Raw genomic sequence first — 22,339 nt, 5'->3', positions numbered from 1 at the left:
GAACTGTGTGTTTGTCTCTGCTGGAAACTTCAGTTTGTACTTGTGACCTTCACAGGCGCTGTGCTCCCGGCAAGCTGCCCGAAATTCAGCTGGTGGGCGGCCCTCCCTCCTCTCCCTCCCTCCCTCCTCCTCCCTCCCTCCCTCCCTCCCTCCTCCTCCCTCCCTCCCTCCTCCTCCTCCCTCCCTCCCTCCTCCCCCTCCCTCCCTCCCTCCTCCCCCTCCCTCCCTCCCTCCTCCCCCTCCCTCCCTCCTCCCCCTCCCTCCCTCCCTCCTCCCCCTCCCTCCCTCCCTCCTCCCCTCCCTCCCTCCCTCTCCTCCCTCCCTCCCTCCTCCCCTCCCATCCTCCCTCCTCCCCTCCCTCCCTCCCTCCCTCCCTCCTCCCTCCCTCCCTCCCTCCTCCTCTCCCTCCCTCCCTCCCTCCTCCTCCCTCCCTCCCTCCTCCTCCCTCCCTCCCTCCTCCTCCCTCCCTCCCTCCCTCCTCCTCCCTCCCCTCCCTCCTCCTCCCTCCCTCCCTCCTCCCTCCCTCCCTCCTCCTCCCTCCTCCCTCCCTCCTCCCTCCTCCTCCCTTTGTGGCAGGGCAGAGGCATTTCTGTGTTCATTTGCCCTGCTTAGAAGGAGGCACTTCACTCACTGTCTGGGCTACAACAGCCTCCTGCACTCTGCACGGGAAGATTAAAAGCCTGGCAAAGTTTGGCCTGAGCTTTTGCACCTGAAAGAAAAGCTTTGGTCAGAGAATGTGTGAGAAGAGTCTGAAACAGCAGGGGAGTTCCTGGGAGTTGATTTTATATATATGTCTCCTTATATATTTTTATATTTATATTTTTATATATATACTTTAATATATCTATATATCTCTGGAGTTGGAACAAGGGGTTGGACTTGATGATCTCAGAGGTCTTTTCCAATCCAACCAATTCTAGGATTCTATGATCGATCTGTCCTCCCTCCCCTATCCCTCCCTCCCCTCCCCTATCCCTCCCTCCCTCCCCTCCCCTATCCCTCCCTCCCTCCCCTCCCCTATCCCTCCCTCCCCTCCCCTCCCCTCCCCTATCCCTCCCTCCCTCCCCTCCCCTATCCCTCCCTCCCTCCCTCCCCTCCCCTCCCCTATTCCTCCCTCCCTCCCCTCCCCATCCCTCCCTCCCTCCCTCCCCTCCCCATCCCTCCCTCCCTCCCTCCCTCCCCTCCCATCCCTCCCTCCCTCCCTCCCCTCCCCTCCCCATCCCTCCCTCCCTCCCCTCCCCTCCCCTCCCCTATCCCTCCCTCCCCTCCCTCCCCTATCCCTCCCTCCCTCCCCTCCCCTATCCCTCCCTCCCTCCCCTCCCCTATCCCTCCCTCCCTCCCCTCCCCTATCCCTCCCTCCCGTCCTCCCTCCCCTATCCCTCCCGTCCTCCCTCCCTCCCCTATCCCTCCCGTCCTCCCTCCCTCCCCTATCCCTCCCGTCCTCCCTCCCTCCCCTATCCCTCCCGTCCTCCCTCCCTCCCCTATCCCTCCCGTCCTCCCTCCCTCCCCTATCCCTCCCTCCCGTCCTCCCTCCCTCCCCTATCCCTCCCTCCCGTCCTCCTCCCTCCCCTACCCCCTCCCTCCCGTCCTCCCTCCCCTACCCCCTCCCTCCCGTCCTCCCTCCCCTACCCCTCCCTCCCGTCCTCCCTCCCCTACCCCTCCCTCCCGTCCTCCCTCCCCTACCCCTCCCCTATCCCTCATCTATCTAAAACAGAAATGCACACCAAGCCACAGAATTCTAATTATGAAAGCCATTGCCAAAGTATTATATTTTTCTGTAATTCTACCACTAATTCTTAGCGTGCAGTGCGTGCTTTGGAGTGGCTTCAGCAAGAGGAGAACTGAAGCTGTTCCAGTGCTCTTGTGTAGCTTTCTCAGTGGCAAGAAAGGCACTGCCCGAAGGCTTCTGTTCTGTACACGCCAAACAATGGCCCAGTATGTTATTTCCAAATATATTGTTATTTGCAAACAGAACAGCAACCCCTGGCTGGCTGTGCTGAGCAGCCCATTGAAATTCTGGCTGTGACTCCAGCTGAGATTTTTCCATAAATAGCTCTGCACTACTTGGGAACACAAACAAACCCTGAGAAGAGCTCAAGTAAGGTCTGCTGAGGGCCTGTTTGGCCTGTTACTGGTGTGGATTCAGTGCTGGGTGTGGGGGGGGTTCTGTGGGGTGATGTGGGGGCCTGTCAGCAGGAATTGGGAAGGGAATAATTACCAATCACATTAATTTCAAGCACTGGATTGAGAAAAGGATAATAAAAATGAATAAACACAAGCAGGAGCAGGAGGGTTTTCTTTCTAGCATTGAATTTTTTTTCCTAAATAATTAACTCATTAGATAATGACTTTAAGCATTAGCTTATGGTTCAAGTCAGTACAGCCTGAAGTGAAAATGATTTATTATTTGAATGAACAGATATCCAAATTAAGCATCCTTTAAAAATTTGTACTGTTTGGATGTTTATGAGAATTAATACACAGCCTGTTTTGTCATGCAGGTTTTTCAGTGCTGTGTAGGTAAACACCCTCTTGAGTAAGTAATACAAGGGCTTTTTTTATTTTAGTATATTCAGTTATAATTGGTGTGAGCTGTCTTGAGTAATTTGTAGTCTTGAGGAGAAACATTCTGTCAATTAGGAAAGAGGGGAATAAATATTTCTGTGCTTTGCCTGGTCACAGGGCTGTTTGCTGCTACTCTTGTTGCTCATAAACATTTTTAACAAAGCAGAAATGCCCCTTTAAAGGCACTCAAAGAGCACGAAAATAACTGTGGCATTTGTGAACTCCCTGCTCTGAGTGGAAACTCTTCAGTGTCCTCAGCCCCTGGTTATCACAGCAAATGTGTTTGGCAGACTGAGGGTGGGATCACTGAGAGCAGGGCCTGGGGAGCTCCTTAGTGTGTTCTCTAAATGCAGATCATAGAAAATCATAGAATGGATTGGGTTGGAAAAGCCCTCCCAGATCATCAAGTCCAACCTTTGATCCAACCCTACTGTGATCACCAGCACGGAGTGCCCTGGGCTGGTGATCACAGTGGGGTTGGATCAAGACATGGTACATTCTCCCTCAGTGCCACATCCACAGAATCACAGAATGGATTGGGTTGGAAAAGCCCTCTGAGATCATCAAGTCCAACCCTTGGTCCAACTCCAGTCCCTTTACCAGATCATGGCACTCAGTGCCACGGCCAAGCTCAGGTTCAAACCCTCCAGGGATGGGGAATCCACCCCCTCTCTGGGCAGCCCATTCCAATCCCTGAGCACTCTCTCTGCAAAGAATTTCTTTCTGCTCTCCAACTTCAATTTCCCCTGGCAGAGCTTGAGCCCATCGTGCCCCCTTGTCCTATTGCTGAGTGCCTGGGAGAAGAGACCAACCCCCACCTGGCCACAACTTCCCTTCAGGCAGTTCCAGACAGTGCTGAGGTCACCTCTGAGCCTCCTCTTCTCCAGGCTGAACACCCCCAGTTCCCTCAGCTCTACCTCTTGCTCCCCTTGGATGTTCATTAAAACCTTCAGTCTCAGAGGGATCTCTGAGAACTTCAGTACCCAGAGCCTGGGATGACTTTGCTGTGATGGCCAAAGTCACCTGTGTTGAGGGAGCCCCTGCAATGTGTGTGTGGGTTGCACACGAGTCTGGAATGGAAATCAGCTCTGAGCCCTCTGTGAGGCACTGACTGTGCTGGAAACTGGGTATAGCTTGGAATCATGGAATTATGGAAAGGTTTGGGAGGCAGAGAACCTGAAAATTCATCCAGTGCCACCCCTGCCCTGGGCAGGGACACCTCCCACTGTCCCAGGGACACCTCCCACTGTCCCAGGGACACCTCCCACTGTCCCAGGGGGCTCCAGCCTGGCCTTGGGTACTCCCAGGGATGGAGCAGCCACAGCTGCTCTGGGAACCCCATCCTATCCCTCCCCACCCTCCAGGGGACAATCCCTTCCCAATATCCCACCTCACCCCACTCCCTGCTAGTTGAAATCCATCCCAGTGCCAGTTGAACCCCAAGTCTTTCAGCTGCCTCTGGGCTGGAGCTGAGGAGGGGCTGAGACCCCCAGAGCTGCTGGTGGGACGGAGCTGGAGCTGCCAGGGATGGGCAGGAGCCCTGGAATGGGCTGGGATGGAGGGACCTTGAAGGTCACCCAGTGCCACCCCTGCCCTGGGCAGGGACACCTCCCACTGTCCCAGGGACACCTCCCACTGTCCCAGGGGGCTCCAGCCTGGCCTTGGGCACTCCCAGGGATGGGGCAGCCACAGCTTCTCTGGGAATTCCATCCTGGCCCCTTCCCACCCTCACAGCCAGGAATTCCTTCCCAGTATCCCATCTATCCCACCTCTGGCAGTGGGAAGCCATTCCCTGTGTCCTGTCCCTGCATCCCCTTGTTAAAGGTCCCTCTCCATCTTTCTTGGGGGAGCAGCTTCACTGCTGATACAAACCTGATGGTATTCTGAGCTTGCTGAGACTTTTTTTTCATTTCAAGAATATTCTTTTTCATTCCTTGTAGGCACATTGAGAGCAGCTCTCTCAGAAAATGGAAATATAAATAAAGCAGCCAAGCAATCCAGCAAAGCATTTCTGCTACCAAGGGGTAATTAGCCCAGGTTTGGGAAACAGATCCATTGCTCACATATTTATCACAGGGAGAAGAAATAAAGCTTTAAAGCCTGAATAAAACTTTGTCAGATTCTTCTAATGCCTTTTGGGAAATCCTGATCCATAACCTGCATTTCAAAGCCTGTCTTAGGAGAATTATGGAGCACTTGTGAGGCATTATGGATAAATCCTGAGGAGCCTGGGGAGGATGAGCTGTGACAACTCTGGGACCAGAGGCTTGAGATGAGTTGTGGCTTCCTGAATCTTTATAGGTTTATAGGATGTCCTTTATCTCCAGGTCAGCAGGAACATTTTCAGGGGCTGCTCTCACCTGAATAGACATTTAATTCCTCTTGTTCCAGCATGAAGTTTAGTCTGGAAAATCAGTAAACCTGAATTTGTACCCTCAGCAGTGCTAAAAATGAATCATTTCCCTCTTGCAAACTAGATATGCACAAATAGTTTTGCTGTAGCTTTATTAATGATAGGCTGTAAATTAAAGCTCTGCAAGCAGAAAATACTTTGGGACAGGTCATGTACCAGAGGATCAAAATCAGACAAATGTTGTGTTAGAGGAGAATTAATCCAATCTGTTATTTATAAGCCTTTTTGTCTAAATTCTCCTCCTGTTGCTCAACAGGTCCTGCAGTTTGGGAGTGATAGTGAACACTCAGATACCTGAGGGGATCTTAGATGAAGCATTGTGGGGATGAAGTTCCTGCTGGAGTTAATTTTGTTCCCCTATAATTAGCTGTGTATGATCTGTGTGCAGTTGTACAAAGGACAGAAGTGATGAGTAAGTCCCAAACTAAATTCTGCACAATACAAATAGAACCAAACCATTCTGTCATCATTGTCTCAGAAATCAGTGGAGGTTTTGCTGCCTGAGAGAAACAGAACTGGGCTGGACTGTGAACCTCCTGCTTGGGGCATTGACTTGGTTTAAGGGATAATGTGTGGAAATGGGAAAATTCCAAGGAGAGGAAAGTCTTTTTCTTGTGTCATTTACTCAGATGATCTCTCAGTCTGCAGTAATACTGAATACTCTGTATTATAACCTGCAGAACTGAGAACCCTGACACTGCCAGTCCTCCTTCAAACAAACCAGACACTTCATATTCTTACCTTTTAGCTGAGATTTCACTTGGGGATCAAAGAAATTTGCTTTGACGTGGAGTTTTATTGCTGCAGCACCAAAGAACATTGTGTGGGGTTTCATTTTTATCAGTGTATTTAAGGAAGGTTTGGTTCTATGACTGTGAAAAACTCAGTTGGCTGCCAGAATTCTGTGGCACTTGATTGAAACCTGAGGTTCTGGGCTGCTTTGTTTGTATCTAAACAGGGACAATTAATTTTCCAGGTGAAGTATAATTGGTGTAGTCTGTGATGAGAATGGGCCACAAGCAATCCTAGGCCAGGAATCCAGAATGTCAGATGGCCTGTTAATTAGCAGATAATGGAAATGAGTAATTTAAGAGTTCTAATGGATTTAGGTTTTTAACACAGATGTTGCTTAGGTGGAATATTTTATATAAGTCATGGAATCATAGAATGGATTGGGTTGGAAAAGACCTCCCAGATCATCAAGTCCAACCTTTGATCCAACCCCACTGTGATCACCAGCCCAGGGCACATAGTGGGGTGATCACAGTAGGGTTGGATCAAGACATGATGGATTCTCCCTCAGTGCCACATCCACAGAATCACAGAATGGATTGGATTGGAACAGACCTCTGAAATCATCAAGTCCAACCCTTGGTCCAACTCCAGTCCCTTTACCAGATCATGGCACTCAGTGCCACGGCCAAGCTCAGGTTCAAACCCTCCACGGATGGGGAATCCACCCCCTCTCTGGGCAGCCCATTCCAATCCCTGAGCACTCTCTCTGCAAAGAATTTCTTTCTGCTCTCCAACTTCAATTTCCCCTGGCAGAGCTTGAGCCCATCGTGCCCCCTTGTCCTATTGCTGAGTGCCTGGGAGAAGAGACCAACCCCCACCTGGCCACAACTTCCCTTCAGGCAGTTCCAGACAGTGCTGAGGTCACCTCTGAGCCTCCTCTTCTCCAGGCTGAACCCCCCCAGCTCCCTCAGCCTCTCCCCACAGCACTTGTGCTCCAGTCCCTTCTCCAGCCTCGTTGCTCTTCTCACTTGGGTTGGAAGAGACCTCTGAGATCATCAAATCCAACCCTTGATCCAACCCCACTGGGATCACTCTGGCACTCTGTGCCCTGGGCTGGTGATCCCAGTGGGGTTGGATCAAGACATGGTGGATTCTCTGTCCCTGGAGGTGTTTCAGAGGACACTCAGAGCCACATCCAGTCCCTTCTCCAGCCTCGTTGCTCTTCTCTGGCCCCGCTCCAGCCCCTCAATCTCTTTCCTCAACTGAGGGGCCCAGAACTGAACACAACACTCAAGGTGTGGCCTCCCCAAGGCAGAGTCCAGGGGAAGGGTCACTGCCCTGGGCAAGGGTAAGAGCTCTAATGCATTTAGGTTTTTAACACAGATGTTGCTTAGTTTGACTATTTTATATACGTCCTATTTCTGTTCTTTGTGCTTGTATTTCACATCCAGCCCCCCCTTCCTCAGGGATTGGCAGGGATGTATTCCCTCTGAGGGTGATCTTATCCAGCCTCTGGGTAACCACCATTCCCAGGCTTTTTTTGGTAATCCTAAACCCTGAGTGAAGAGGAGTTTTCACTGCAGTTCAACAGGGATTGATGCAACACTGAGTGTGACACATCCTCAGTAGGAGGCCACTCTTCTTTTCCTCTTCCCCACCTGAAAATAGATTGAAGCTGCAGAGGCTGCAATCTCTCAGCAGCTGAACTCTGTCATCTTCAGAAAACTGAGCCCTTACAGTAGCTTTGACATCCAACAGCTGCCTGGCATTGAAAAATGCTGGATTTGCTGTTGATTCTTTTTTTGTTTAAAAGCAGAACAGTTCTGTTTGGAGGGAGCAAAGGCTGTGGACAGAGTAAACTTCTTTAAAAAGAATTTATTATTGTTCTATAGTATTGAAGTGGCTGCAAAGAACAGGCTCAAGGAGAAGCTGTGACCTTTCACTGCTCAGTCCTAGTTGTGGCTAAATGTTGTGGTTCCACAACTGTGAGAGATTCACCCTCCTTTCTGAGGTTATTTGAGCTGGGCACCAGGGCTGGATTTCTGCCACTCAGGCCTCTGGTGTTTATGATATTAATAAACTGGTGTCAAATGTCCTGGGAACGGGTGATGCAGGTTGAAAGACCTTTGTTTCAGCCAACAATAGACCTGAATTAGTGTGAATAGGAAAAGCAAATAGGCTCTTCCTGTCATATTTTAAGGAATATTTGAGAGAGATGTGAACCAAATGCCCATCATTTGCTTTCTGTCCCTGGTGCAGCTCCCCATGTGTGTGTGTTTGCACCTCTCTTAGTCTTGCCAAACATGTTGGCAGGACTCATAAAGTGGGATCCCATTTGTTTGAATGGGTTATTTGCAGTGTTCTTCAGGGGGAAAACTGTTCAGTTCTGGGCCCCTCAGTTGAGGCAAGAGATTGAGGGGCTGGAGCGGGGCCAGGGAAGAGCAACGAGGCTGGAGAAGGGACTGGATGTGGCACTGAGTGTCCTCTGAAACACCTCCAGGGACAGAGAATCCACCACGTCTTGATCCAACCCCACTGGGATCACCAGCCCAGGGCACAGAGTGCCAGAGTGATCCCAGTGGGGTTGGATCAAGGGTTGGACTTGATGATCTCAGAGGTCTCTTCCAACCCAAGTGAGAAGAGCAACGAGGCTGGAGAAGGGACTGGAGCACAAGTGCTGTGGGGAGAGGCTGAGGGAGCTGGGGGTGTTCAGCCTGGAGAAGAGGAGGCTCAGAGGTGACCTCAGCACTGTCTGGAACTGCCTGAAGGGAAGTTGTGGCCAGGTGGGGGTTGGTCTCTTCTCCCAGGCACTCAGCAATAGGACAAGGGGGCACGATGGGCTCAAGCTCTGCCAGGGGAAATTGAAGTTGGAGAGCAGAAAGAAATTCTTTGCAGAGAGAGTGCTCAGGGATTGGAATGGGCTGCCCAGAGAGGGGGTGGATTCCCCATCCCTGGAGGGTTTGAACCTGAGCTTGGCCGTGGCACTGAGTGCCATGATCTGGTAAAGGGACTGGAGTTGGACCAAGGGTTGGACTTGATGATCTGGGAGGGCTTTTCCAACCCAATCCATTCTGTGATTCTAACTCTAAACCTGTGTAATGAAAATTTAAATAGAGGACTTGACTTAGTTGCTGCTTTCCTAGTCCAGATTGTTCTTCAAGTGAAAACTTCAAGGCCTGTTGCAGAGACTTGAAATTGTTTGGATAAAATAAAGTAGCTGAGGTTGGGCTGCCTTTCCCAGAGTGCTGTCACTGCTGTCTGTGGTTTCCAGGCAGAGGATGCCTTTAGAGGCTCAAGGGAATTCTTGTCAAGTATTAAATAATCCTCTGTAGTTCATTTTGAGGTATTTTCAGTCTGATGCAGCTTGTGTTGAGTTGAAAAATGCCTCTGTGTTGAGCTGGTGATGTCCCCACTGAGCAGGACATGCAATTCCTGGGGTCGTGCAGGGCTGGGAGGAGCTGCAGACACACCCCCTCAATCCCAGGATGGGAAGGATGACAGGCTGGATCAGCTGAGCTGTGTGTGTAAAACAGACCCAGAGAACCTGGTCCCAGAGGGTTTGGAATCTGTTTTGCTGCTTCCAGTGTGTTCCATTTTTACATCAATAAAATGCTGGAGCCAAGTTAAGCTTTACTTGTTAAATATGCAGAGCCTGGGTGTGGGCAGCCCAGTCAGCAGTAGTTTCTTGGGGTGTTTGTGTCTGATCTGTTGTAAATATGTTTATTTTCCTGCTTCTCTGAATGGGCTCAGACTTTTGTGCCTTCCTCAGTTCTCCCAGTTTGATCATGTCAAGTACTGGGAACTCTGGTTTGCAGCTTCTTGTGAACTGAATTAATTCAGTTTGTTCTTTCACCTGATGGAAGAAGGGAATTTGCCTGTTGTGAAAGGAACTCCAGTAATGTCTTGTCTTTAAAAACAGAAATTAATTAATCAGGGTGAGGAGGGTTAATGGTTTCTGTCCAGAAACCAAACAGCTTTGCATTTATTTGTATAGAGGGAACATTCTTCTCCCTGCTGTTGTTACCAGTTGAACATCAGAGGATTTTTCACAGTAATTTTTGAAACACTTATTAATAACTTACTTAGGGTTAAAACCCCCAAACTGTTTCATTTTCTGGTCAGATTGAAGTGGTTTCAATGGGCCAGTTCAGGGCTGATCTTGGCTAACTCATCTTGGGCCAGTTCAGGGCTCGTTCTCAGCCAACTCATCTCAGCCCTGTGGGTTTTTTCTGTAGGCTTACAATGAAATTGGCCTAAAAAGAGTTCCAGGATGCAGTGCCAGACTTTTTGAGCAGAAATAAAACCCACAGCAGGGTCCAGCCCAGTGGGCACAGCGATTGTGGGGCAGGCATTGCAAGGTGGATCACAGTTTTAAATCAGTTTAAGGTGCCAGAGTTCCTTCCCAAAGCCCACAATATCTGTCACTATGAATGTTTCTTTACACAGAGACCAAAGTTGAGAGCAGTTTTCTGTCATCCCAGGGGCAGGAGGCACAGACCTGCTCACATCAGTGCCTGACATCTGTTTCAGAGTGCTCAGCCTCGCTGCTGTTTGTCCTCCCTGTTTTCCTCTGCCCCACAGGTGTCTGAGCCCCGTGTGCTGCAGGCTGAGCTTCCTCCTATAGAGCAGACAGGAAGCTGATGGTCTGAGGCCCAAATCCTTTTCCTTTCAGTTCCAGCAGAGCCAAATTCTGCCCTTGTTCAGGGAACTGTTGTAAGTGGAGACTGTGCACACAGACAAATGCAGGGAACTGGCACTTTGGTGTGGGCTCGGCAGCTTTTTGCAAACACGACTGTGCTGGCTGGAGATGGGGCTGCTCCTGAGCAAGTTCCTTCCTTCCCCCAGCAAAATGTGCTTATTTAATGCCTCCAGTTCAGTCCCAGAGAGCTCTGTTGGCACAAAATACAAATTACTTAACAGAACTGGGGGTCCTTCACAGAGGTTTGAGGTGTTACCATGTCAGAAGTGGGGATTGGAACATTCCCTGTGGTGGTTTCTGCTGTTTCTGAGAGTTGCTGGTTTTCCAGATTTGTTTGTCCTCTTGCCTTGGTCCAGAAATGGAGCATGGGGGAAAATGGAGCACAAGTGCTGTGGGGAGAGGCTGAGGGAGCTGGGGGTGTTCAGCCTGGAGAAGAGGAGGCTCAGAGGTGACCTCAGCACTGTCTGGAACTGCCTGAAGGGAAGTTGTGGCCAGGTGGGGGTTGGTCTCTTCTCCCAGGCACTCAGCAATAGGACAAGGGGGCACGATGGGCTCAAGCTCTGCCAGGGGAAATTGAAGTTGGAGAGCAGAAAAAACTTCTTTGCAGAGAGAGTGCTCAGGGATTGGAATGGGCTGCCCAGAGAGGGGGTGGATTCCCCATCCCTGGAGGGTTTGAACCTGAGCTTGGCCGTGGCACTGAGTGCCATGATCTGGTAAAGGGACTGGAGTTGGACCAAGGGTTGGACTTGATGACCTGGGAGGGCTTTTCCAACCCAATCCATTCTGTGATTCTGTGGATGTGGCACTGAGGGAGAATCCACCATGTCTTGATCCAACCCTACTGGGAGAATCCATGTCTTGATCCAATCCTACTGTGATCACCAGCCCACGGAGTGCCCTGGGCTGGTGTTCACAGTGGGGTTGGATCAAAGGTTGGACTTGATGATCTCGGAGGGCTTTTCCCACCCAATCCATTCTATGATTCTGAGCTTTGCTTGGCCATGGAGCAGGAGAGCTCTGCTTACTTGGGAGCCCAGGGTGGACAAGGAAGGCATGGAATTGGCTTAGGAAGGGACAGGAAAAGCTTAATCAGCAGGTGTCCAACTTTTATTTATTTTAGGGAACTAAATGAAAAGTTAAAAATTAAACTTGTAATAGTAATAATAAGGAAATCACTCTGGCTTTCAAAGCCAATGTTGAACTAGAACTTGCCTGGTGATAACTTTTCTCAAAGATTGGCAAAGTTGGAGAAAGAAAGAAGAAAGTGAATAAAAAAAATAGGAATATGGAGAAGTCCAGGAAACAGAGGGAAAGCAGGAGGGTTTGGGCCTGCCTGACCATGTTTCTGTTTGGTTATTTGACTTAGGTGAGTAATGTGTGCAGTGAGGTTGAGCTGTGAAGAGCTGCAGCACTCCCTGTTTGGAGAGAGGAGCCTCCTGTGTCACACATGGCTGGGCATGGATGGAAACAGGCCTGGGATAGTCTGAAGTGCTTCTCCACCAAACAGCTCCAAATGCTTTCAGCATGACTGAAAGGAGGCCTTTGCCATGACTGGGTGTTTTTCAGCATCCCGGGGCCTGCAGCACTTGGTGTGAACATGCAGGGCAGGGAACGGTGTGTAACTCCTGTCCCTCTCTGTAGCTCTCCCAGATTGGCACAGGCCAACAGACCCAGCCCAGTTCCTGTCTGTCCTGGGCTCCTGTGTTTGTGCTCTGCCCCTGGCAGGGCCAGCAGCCAAATTTCCCTCCCCTCCCTGCTAAGGAGGCCAGCTCTGTGTGCAGCACAAATCCAGGGCTGGGGCTTGGGAGAGAACAAGGAACCAGCTGGCTCTGGCACAGCTTCACAGCCCAGAGGGAGGGTTTGGCCACAGGGGTAACAACACCTTTCTGACTTCTGTATTTCTACGTGTGTTTCTTCCCATCCCCATCTTTGTGAGGAATTAAATATATTTTTAATGCCCTGTCTGGTTGAGATCTATTTAAAGGCTTTCTGGCCTGGCTGTTGAGCAGTAAATTGAACAGTAGGAATGCCTTGTCCCAGCTGCCTTTGGATTTGTTGCCTGGTCACTCCAGAGGGCCCGAATGAATGCAGGGAATCGTCAGTGAATGAAGAGAAGGGAAATGAAGCCAATAGTAAAACTGGTCATGGTAACTTTAAAGCTCACAATCCTTGGGCTCCCTTCCCCCTCTGACAGACATAAATCAGGGATGAGGCTGGAATGCAGAGGGTGCTTTCTTTTATACCAGCAGCACTGAACAGTGAATGCCATTTCTCTCTTTCCCTGGATTTGTAGCTGTGGTACCCTGAGCTGGGAGCTCTTCTCACCCAGACATGTATGGCCACTCTTCCTTTATCTTATTCAAACAGCCTTCCTGTTCACTTGGAGATTAACACTTCCCTCTCTACCTTCAGACATTAATGCACAATATATCAGTGCTCCTGATAAATGTGGTAAATCCAGATCACAAACAATGGGGTGCTGGTGGGATGACTCAGTGCATTGTGTAGCTGTTTAAAATATCTGAAGCCTTGGAAGAGCTTTTGTTTTTTTCTCCAGTGTTTGTCATTGTATTTTTTCCCCAGCAATGAAATATGTAACTCCAAAACAAAATCATTGCTGGAAACAACAAAGTCCAAATGAAAGTCCAGTCAGAAGTTCCAATTTTCTGTCTTTAGCTGTGACTTGACCTGGAGGTTTTGGAAGCTGCATCAATAGTCTGGGGCAGGGAGGTTTTGTTTCACCCTGGATTGGAAAGGACAAAGCAATCCACGAGTCATCTCCAGGTGTGCAGATTCTCCTGGAGATTCTCTTGCTCCCTTTGGAGACAGTGTAGGCAGAATGGCTCAGGAATGCTCAGCAATTGTGCATCAAATTCAAGCACTCCACTGTCTTTATCCCTCACAGTGTTTATCCATTCCTGTGCTGCTTCCTGAGCTTGAGGCTCTTTGACCTTCCCTGGATTTTAATACTGATCCTAAAACATGTTTCTTAACATTTCCCATTGGATACAGTTTCTGAAGTAGCCTTGGAATGATCAGTTGATGTTCAGTTTGATCAAATTACCTTGTTCTGTCACTGAGGCTGCTCAGCTGAGGAGGTGGGTCCTACATGAGGGCAGTGAATGGTGTTCTCACCCCTCAGGACAGAGTTACCAGCCCAAGAGTGCCATGATCTGGTAAAGGGACTGGAGCTGGACCAAGGGTTGAACTTGATGATCTGGGAGGGCTTTTCCAACCCAATCCATTCTGTGATTCTATGGATGTGGCACTGAGGGAGAATCCACCACGTCTTGATCCAACCCTACTGTGATCACCAGCCCAGGGCACCAAGTGCCCTGGGCTGGTGATCACAGTGGGGTTGGATCAAGGGTTGGACTTGATGATCTCAGAGGGCTTTTCCAACCCAAACCATTCTGTGATTCTGTGGATGTGGCACTGAGGGAGAATCCACCACGTCTTGATCCAACCCTACTGTGGGGTTGGATCAAAGGTTGGACTTGATGATACTTGATGATCTCGGAGGGCTTTTCCAACCCAACCCATTCTGTGATTTGAGTTGCTCCTTTGGAAAACTCCAGAAATGGTTAATTTTGCCACTGAGAAAGGTGTATAAACAATGAAAGAAGCACCAAAATGCTCTTTAAATACTACAGTTCTTTGTTCAGTCCTTGGAAGCTTGAGGGGATTGCTCCACTTGTGTAAACACACTGATTTACTTGCTCTCTGCTCAGGCAGCAGATCAACATGATTCCAGAAACTTGCCCAGAAACCTTTTAGGTCTGGTGGAATAAAGATGCTCTTTGTTCCTGCCATGATTGACTTGCTGCTGAAGAGAAGGTGACATGTTTTGCCTACCAAGCATGTTTTATAAGCAGAGTTTGTATAAAGTTCATGGTACATTAAAATAGATAGCCTCTTCTCTACTAATAAAATCCCTTTTATTCTATTATTGGAAACAAATTTAATACAGAATTGCTTTTCAGGTTTGCCATGAGCCTTCTGGAATGAAGTCATTGGATTATGTGTCCTTTGGCTGGTTTGGATGGATGAAGCTGTTGGATCCCCCTGGGCAGTGGGAAACCTTCAGCACAGCCCCTGCTGTGATACCTCAGAGAACCTGCTGGTGACAGTGCCTGGTTCTGCATCCCTGGGGAGTGGGGCAGGTCCCCAAAGCATGGAACTGTCTTTGAGTAGCTGGCTCTGAGTTTTTCTTGTTTGAAACATCACTTGTAACAAGAGAAAAGCCATTTGAGATCTGCTGGATTCCTTCATTCATCTCTTTGAACTGAGTGATCTGCCTTTTTTTCATTTGAACTGGTCCCCTTTCCACTGTTCTGGCCAAGAGGCCTCAGGGCCTTACTTGAAGCTTTGAGATAAGTGTCCTTCCACCCTTCCCATCCCCTGACACCTTGTTTTGGTTCCTTTGGTTCCTCAGATTTGTGTCTGTGCCTACCATGAAAGAATCAAGTTGTGCTTGAATCCAGTGAAGGGTCCAGACCTTGCTGGTGGTTCTGATTTTTGTTGAGGCACTTAAAAAGAGAGGATGTCTCATTGAAGGGAGATATAAAAAGCTTAGAGTGGCTGTGAAAATACAGATGATGTGCAGTAGAAAAGGAAACCTTGACTGGGTTGTAGCTCTCTCTCTGGGAGAGCTGTCAGGGAGTTTGGATGAGTCCAGAGAGAGCAAACTCTGCCCTCCCTCCATGTGCTGGTGGGTCAGGGACCATCAGCCTCTCCTCACAGGCTGAGATTTTTTTTTCATTTGAACTGGTCCCCTTTCCACTGTTCTGGCCAAGTGGCCTCAGGGCCTTACTTGAAGCTTTGACATGTGTCTTTCCACCCTTCCTATTCCCTGACACCTTGTTTGGGTTCCTTTGGTTCCTCAGATGTGTCTCTCTGCCTACCATGAAAGAATCAAGTTGTGCTTGAATCCAGTGAAGGGTCCAGACCTTGCTGGTGGTTCTGATTTTTGTTGAGGCACTTAAAAAGTGAGGATGTCTCATTGAAGGGAGATATAAAAAGCTTAGAGTGGCTGTGAAAATACAGATGATGTGCAGTAGAGAAGGAAACCTTGATTGGGATGTAGCTCTCTGTCTGGGAGAGCTGTCAGGAGGTTTGGATGAGTCCAGAGAGAGCAAACTCTGCCCTCCCTCCATGTGCTGGTGGGTCAGGGACCATCAGCCTCTCCTCACAGGCTGAGATTTTTTTTTTCATTTGAACTGGTCCCCTTTCCACTGTTCTGGCCAAGAGGCCTCAGGGCCTTACTTGAAGCTTTGAGATAAGTGTCTTTCCACCCTTCCCATCCCCTGACACCTTGTTTTGGTTCTTTTGGTTCCTCAGATTTGTGTCTGTGCCTACCAGAAAAAAATCAAGGTGTGCTTGAATCCAGTGAAGGGTCCAGACCTTGCTGGTGGTTCTGATTTTTGTTGAGGCACTTAAAAAGTGAGGATGTCTCATTGAAGGGAGATATAAAAAGCTTAGAGTGGCTGTGAAAATACAGATGATGTGCAGTAGAGAAGGAAACCTTGACTGGGTTGTAGCTCTCTCTCTGGGAGAGCTGTCAGGAGGTTTGGATGAGTCCAGAGAGAGCAAACTCTGCCCTCCCTCCACGTGCTGATGGGTCAGGGACCATCAGCCTCTCCTCACAGGCTGAGATTTTTGGGATCAGTGGCTTGGTTTGGCTGTGGAGTTCATTTCTTTGAGGTGGGGATACACCTTTGCAGTATCTCTGTCTTCAGAGCATTTCCCTCAAACTGCTACAAAATGTTTTCACTCATTAATAGACCTCAGGCTGTGCAAGTAATTCCCACCCAGCCACCTCTTTGTTTTCAGGTCACTGAAAACCATTATTTGGAAGTATTTAGTACTCTCAGAAGTGTTTCTACAGCAGTAAGTGCTATAAAGGGATATTGAGGTGGAGCTGAAGGACGAGTGTGCAGCTCCTTCTGTAACCACCTGAAGGGAAGTTGTGGCCAGCTGGGGGTTGGTCTCTTCTCCCAGGCACTCAGCAATAGGACAAGGGGGCACGATGGGCTCAAGCTCTGCCAGGGGAAATTGAAGTTGGAGAGCAGAAAGAAATTCTTTGCAGAGAGAGTGCTCAGGGATTGGAATGGGCTGCCCAGAGAGGGGGTGGATTCCCCATCCCTGGAGGGTTTGAAACTGAGCTTGGCCGTGGCACTGAGTGCCATGATCTGGTAAAGGGACTGGAGTTGGCCCAAGGGTTGGACTTGATGATCTCAGAGGGCTTTTCCAACCCAATCCATTCTGTGATTCTATGGATGTGGCACTGAGGGAGAATCCACCATGTCTTGATCCAACCCTACTGTGATCACCAGCCCAGGGCACAGAGCGCCCTGGGCTGGTGATCACAGTGGGGTTGGATCAAAGGTTGGACTTGGTGATCTCTGAGGGCTTTACCAACCCAATCCATTCTATGGTTCTCTGTGCAAAGAAGTCCTTGTAAAGGCTGTGGTAACCCTTGAGCTGTGTGTCCCAAGCCGTGCAAGAGGGGGACACTGGGGACACTCAGCACAGGTGGATACACTTAGCAGGAATGTGGACACACCTTTGTGTCCTGGGTTTGCTGCTGTCAGAGCTGTGTCTCCATCCTGAGTGTTTGCTGTTGCCCTGCAATGCTTTGAAAGCTCAGCCCTCGCAGTGTCTCGCTGCATCTGGTGTCAGAGATGTCTGGGGATGCTTGAGGGGAGGAGAGAGATCTGATGTGGTGGGCAGATGAGGCTGTGACCCTGTGCTGGGCGGGTTTGGGATCAGATAAGGGCTTAGTGGGTGTTTATCTCGGCTGTGCTCAGGGGAAAAGGGCATTGAAATGAAGACGTTGCGTTTCCAGGAGCCACCGCGGGGGTGGCAGTGGAGCTCCGTGGAGCTGCTTCTCCCTTCCCTATCCCTCCCGGTGCCCTGGGATTTGGGAAGGGATCCTTCAGCAGCCTGTGGGCAGCGGGAGCAGCTCCCACCTGGGGCTGGAGCACAACCAGCACGGAAAGGGAGGAGGCAGGAGGACAGCCCGGGCTGGGGATGCTCCTTTGGTGGGGCTGGGGATGCCCCTTTTGTGGGGCTGGGGAGGCTCCTTTGGTGGGGCTGGGGATGCCCCTTTGGTGGGGCTGGGGATGCCCCTTTGGTGGGGCTGGGGATGCCCCTTTGGTGGGGCTGGGGATGCTCCCGGTGGGGCTGGGGAGGCTCCTTTGGTGGGGCTGGGGAGGCTCCTTTGGTGGGGCTGGGGAGGCTCCTTTGGTGGGGCTGGGGAGGCTCCTTTGGTGGGGCTGGGGAGGCTCCTTTGGTGGGGCTGGAGAGGCACCTTTGGTGGGGCTGGAGAGGCTCCTTTGGTGGGGCTGGAGAGGCTCCTTTGGTGGGGCTGGAGAGGCTCCTTTGGTGGGGCTGGAGAGGCTCCTTTGGTGGGGCTGGGGATGCTCCCTGTGGGGCTGAAGGTGCTCCCTGTGGGGCTGGGGATGCTCCCTGTGGGGCTGGAGGTGCTCCCTGTGGGGCTGGAGGTGCTCCCTGTGGGGCTGGGGATGCTCCCTGTGGGGCTGAAGGTGCTCCCTGTGGGACTGGGGATGCTCCCTGTGGGGCTGGAGGTGCTCCCTGTGGGGCTGGGGATGCTCCCTGTGGGGCTGGGGATGCTCCCTGTGGGGCTGGAGGTGCTCCCTGTGGGGCTGGAGGTGCTCCCTGTGGGGCTGGAGGTGCTCCCTGTGGGGCTGGGGATGCTCCCTGTGGGGCTGGGAATGCTCCTTTGGTGGGGCTGGAGAGGCTCCTTTGGTGGGGCTGGGGATGCTCCTTTGGTGGGGCTGGGGATGCTCCTTTGGTGGGGCTGGGGATGCTCCCTGTGGGGCTGGGGATGCTCCCTGTGGGGCTGGGAATGCTCCTTTGGTGGGGCTGGGGATGCTCCCTGTGGGGCTGAAGGTGCTCCCTTTGGGGCTGGGGATGCTCCCTGTGGGGCTGGGAATGCTCCTTTGGTGGGGCTGGAGAGGCTCCTTTGGTGGGGCTGGGGATGCTCCCTGTGGGGCTGGAGGTGCTCCCTGTGGGGCTGGGAATGCTCCTTTGGTGGGGCTGGAGAGGCTCCTTTGGTGGGGCTGGGGATGCTCCCTGTGGGGCTGGAGGTGCTCCCTGTGGGGCTGAAGGTGCTCCCTGTGGGGCTGGGGATGCTCCTGATGCTGCTGAAGGGTTGAAATAATCCTACAGGAATTAGAGAACTGTTTGCATTTTGTAATATAAATATCCTTAAGCTAAAATATAAATTTTTGCCATAGTTTTCTTCTCACCTGGTGGTTGGATGAATTATTCAGTTGTGGGCTTTGTTTTTGTTTTTCTGCAGCGGATATAATTTCTACAGTAGAATTTAACCATTCTGGAGAGTTGTTAGCAACAGGAGACAAGGGAGGGAGAGTTGTCATCTTCCAGCAGGAGCAGGAGGTGAGTGCTATTTGCTTATACCATAAATGTTCTCCTCTGGTCCTGCCCATTCCCTTTTCTTTAAAAAGGACCATATTTTCATAAAAACCTTTACACAAAGTGCATGCTTATTTAAAATTGATTAAAATAAAGAAATTTAAGAACGAAGAAATCAATGAGAACTTTGTGAGACTGAGGGAAGTTATTTTAAACACTCTTAACGTGGTTTAAGGAATGTTTAAAGTGAAACCCCAAAGTGGGGGTGGGACACAAGAGACCCTGAGGCAGCTGGTCCTTACAGTGACTCTGCCTGGCTGTGCTGGTGATTTCACATTTCTCTCTAGCTGGGGAAGTTTAGAAGTTGCCCTTAAGCAAGTGTGTGACTGACCTCAGATGTCCTTTTCCATCCTGATGTCAGTCAGGTGAAATCACAGAACTGTGGTAGCAGCAAAGGGATCTCATTTTATCCTTTTTATTGGGCTTTAATCCCATGTTAGAGGTGGGAGGCTGAGCTGGAGTGCCTGACTTTTAACTAAGGCTGCAGTTGGAAGTTGTTCTGGTTAGAATGTGTTCCAGGGAGAGGATAATACAGGATATTTCAGGGAGCTGTCCCCTCACAGTTACTTTTCCCTTAGTCTTTCATTCTGGCTCAATGCTGAAGGTCCCAAACCCAGGAGCTGCCCAGAACAAATTGGTCTGTGCTGGTGTGGGACATGGACCTTCCTGTGCCAGCAAATCCCCCCAGTCAGTGGTGACATCTAGTGGGGCTGCCCAGCCTCTGCCCAGCTCCTCTGGCACCACCTCCTCAGGCATTTTCTGCCTTTTTCTTTCTGTTTTGTTTTATTATTTTTTAGCTCTTGAGTTTTTCCTCAAATCCTTTAAAGGAGTTTCAAGCTGGAGTAGCTCATTGCCTGTTCTCAGGTGAGCTGTGATGAAGTGGCTCCTCGTTTTTTGATGCTCACATCCCCATGCTCTGGGATCCAGGGGCAGGAAGAGCCACCTGAGCTGTAAAATGAAATTGCCCAGGATTGGTTTTGGCCTTATTTGACTTTTGGGTGTTTAAGGAACAAACAGTGGGACTTGATTCCCTGGTGCATTAGTGGTTAGTTATGCCCTGCACACACCTGTCTGGAGCAGGGTTTGATTGTGAAAGTACCTCAAATAAAAGCATTTCATTTGGATTTCTGTGCCCTCTTCTGCCATGCCACATTCCAGAGCTTTGCAGGCCACACCTGCAGGAAGAGCAGCAGTGCCACAGCACAGAGCTGTCCAAACCTGTGTGACTTTACCCAGTGCCAACCTGCTGCCACCTCCGGGCTGGAATGTGGCAGGCAGTGACATCACAGCAGCACCGGCAGGAAATGGAGGTGGATCTCCCAGAAACCCAGCAGGAATCTGCGTGGGCAGCCTCTAATTACCTAAATGGGAATTTAACATCTCCCACTTGGGCCAACACCTCTGCTTGGCTTGATATTTTGTTATTTTATTTTTATTTTTATTTTTATTGAGCACCACGAGGCTGAGAGTTTAAATTTTGCTTTTATCCCAAGGATGGGTTTCCTGTATTATTTGGTTTATTTATTATTCTGCTCCTGCAGAGTTTTAGTAGATTACCCACTGTTTAAGCCTCAATCCTGTGGTAAGTATGGAATTGAAGGAAAGTTCCCTGAATTTCCTAAGGCATTTCCTACAGCACAATGGATTTCCTTGGCATGCAGTGACCCAACTTCACTTGTGTGTTCTGACCCAGGCTTGGAACAAAGTCCCTTCCGTTCTCCAGGGTGGGAAAGCCTGTAAGGGAGAGGTGTGGCACAGAATCCTCGTGCCAGGGTTGATTTCCAAGCGTTTTGTCCACTCTGCCCTCCCCCCCAGCTCGTTTGGAAGTGTAAAAATTCCTGACAGCTCTCGGTGGGAGGGGATGAAGCACGAGAAAATGATGCAAGGAATGTGACAAATGTGGGCCAGCAAGGGTTGTATCAGGTGTGTTTGGGTGAGGGATGAGAGGAGCAGAGGGCATGAGACACAGGGGGAGGAAGGAGCAAAGTCCCCAGTCAAGAACATCTATCACAGCAAAGGCATCTGATGGTGCAATCCCTGGAGTGGGTGGGACAGGAATAAATCACAGAATTCAGCCTGAAACCATTTCAGGTGCAGGTGGTGAGCAGTGTGTCAGAAATGGCTGCAGTTCTGTCATCCCTGGGAGGGAATTTCAGGTTCAGCCCATGCAGTGTCAGTGCCCAAAACACTTTGGGAAGGGGGAGCCGTGCAAGTCTGGAGGGTTTTCAGTTTTCCAGACGCTCCCACCCTGAACAGGCAACTGCAGGGCTGACTCCAAAGTCAGAGATACTCAGCAGAGGTGTTGAGGTTTTCTCCCTTCTAGAATGAGGAAGAAAAAGCTTCTGAAGCAGTTTGGAAGCTCTCAGGGAATGTGGGGATTATAACCAGAATAGTGGAGCTGCTGGTACAAATTTAGAGGTGTCATGTGGGATTTCCAAAGTGCCTGCAAGGCTGAACATACTCACTGAGGGGATCTGCTATTTGTGTGTCTGTGTGGAAGGGGAGGGAACATTCTCCTTGAAAAAGCAAAGGTGGAAGGAGTAAAGATGAGAGAATGACAAAAGTTTTTGATTTTTTTTTAAGAAAATGTTTAGGCAAAATATCAGTTCTTACATTCAGCTGCTTGGAGTTAATATGAGAAATTGCAGGAGATAAAATTCACGTGGCCAAGGGGAATTTCTGGAAGTTTAGGGATCAGTTGGACTCAGTGATCCTTGTGGGTCCCTTCCAGCTCAGAATAGTCTGTGATTCCATGAAGAAGTTGCTGCAATAACTGTTTCTTCTCTGATGTTTTCTGAGCCAAAATAGTAAAAGCTTTAATCAAGTTTTTGCAAAAGAGATTTTCCTGTGTTTGTCTATTCTACAGACCTGTTAAAATAAATGTTGTGCCCCAACAGATCTACAAAGCATATTCTGTCCACTGCATTCATAACTTGGTCATTTAATTCTCTTTTTAGAACAAAACCCAGTCTCACAGTAGGGGAGAATACAATGTTTACAGTACCTTTCAAAGCCATGAACCAGAGTTTGACTACTTGAAAAGTTTAGAAATTGAAGAGAAGATCAACAAAATTAGGTGGTTACCCCAGAAAAATGCTGCTCAGTTTTTATTGTCTACAAATGGTAAGTTGTGACTTTATTTTTCATGGTTATGTGTTGTTACAGAGGTTTGCTGTTAGGATTTGGTTTAACCCTGTCCACTTCCCAAAAGCTGGAATCAAGCTGGGTTTAAATGGGTTTAAATTTGGGATGTGGCTCTGCTGGTTCCCTGGGCACAGGATGGGAGGGGGGTTTGGGATTTGGTTCTTCTACAGCTCAGGGGCTTCACCCAGCACCCTTCAGTACCTCCCTGTGTGTCAGGGCTTACATTATTCATAACAACCCCTGTCCTAACTAAAACTTGCTCTAACTTGTATAAAAAGAACAAACTGTGGAGGAGGTTTTTTAATGCTTTTTATCTTGCCTTG

General features: G+C 49.7%; 1 protein-coding gene across 2 annotated transcripts in view; it reads left to right on the top strand.

Annotated features, from left to right (window-relative positions):
- PPP2R2A (protein phosphatase 2 regulatory subunit Balpha) overlaps positions 1 to 22,339 on the top strand; it is a 52,794-nt gene that overhangs the window by 22,911 nt on the left and 7,544 nt on the right. For both annotated transcript variants that reach the window (XM_071579089.1, XM_071579088.1), the window contains exons 3-4: positions 18,739 to 18,836; positions 21,830 to 21,995. In XM_071579089.1, coding sequence (XP_071435190.1) covers positions 18,739 to 18,836; positions 21,830 to 21,995 — 264 coding nt within the window. The remainder of the gene's footprint in view (positions 1 to 18,738; positions 18,837 to 21,829; positions 21,996 to 22,339) is intronic.

Source organism: Pithys albifrons, chromosome 29, assembly GCF_047495875.1.
Source record: "Pithys albifrons albifrons isolate INPA30051 chromosome 29, PitAlb_v1, whole genome shotgun sequence".
NCBI classification, from domain to species: Eukaryota; Metazoa; Chordata; class Aves; order Passeriformes; family Thamnophilidae; genus Pithys; species Pithys albifrons.
This window is presented reverse-complemented; position numbering and strand designations above follow the sequence as displayed.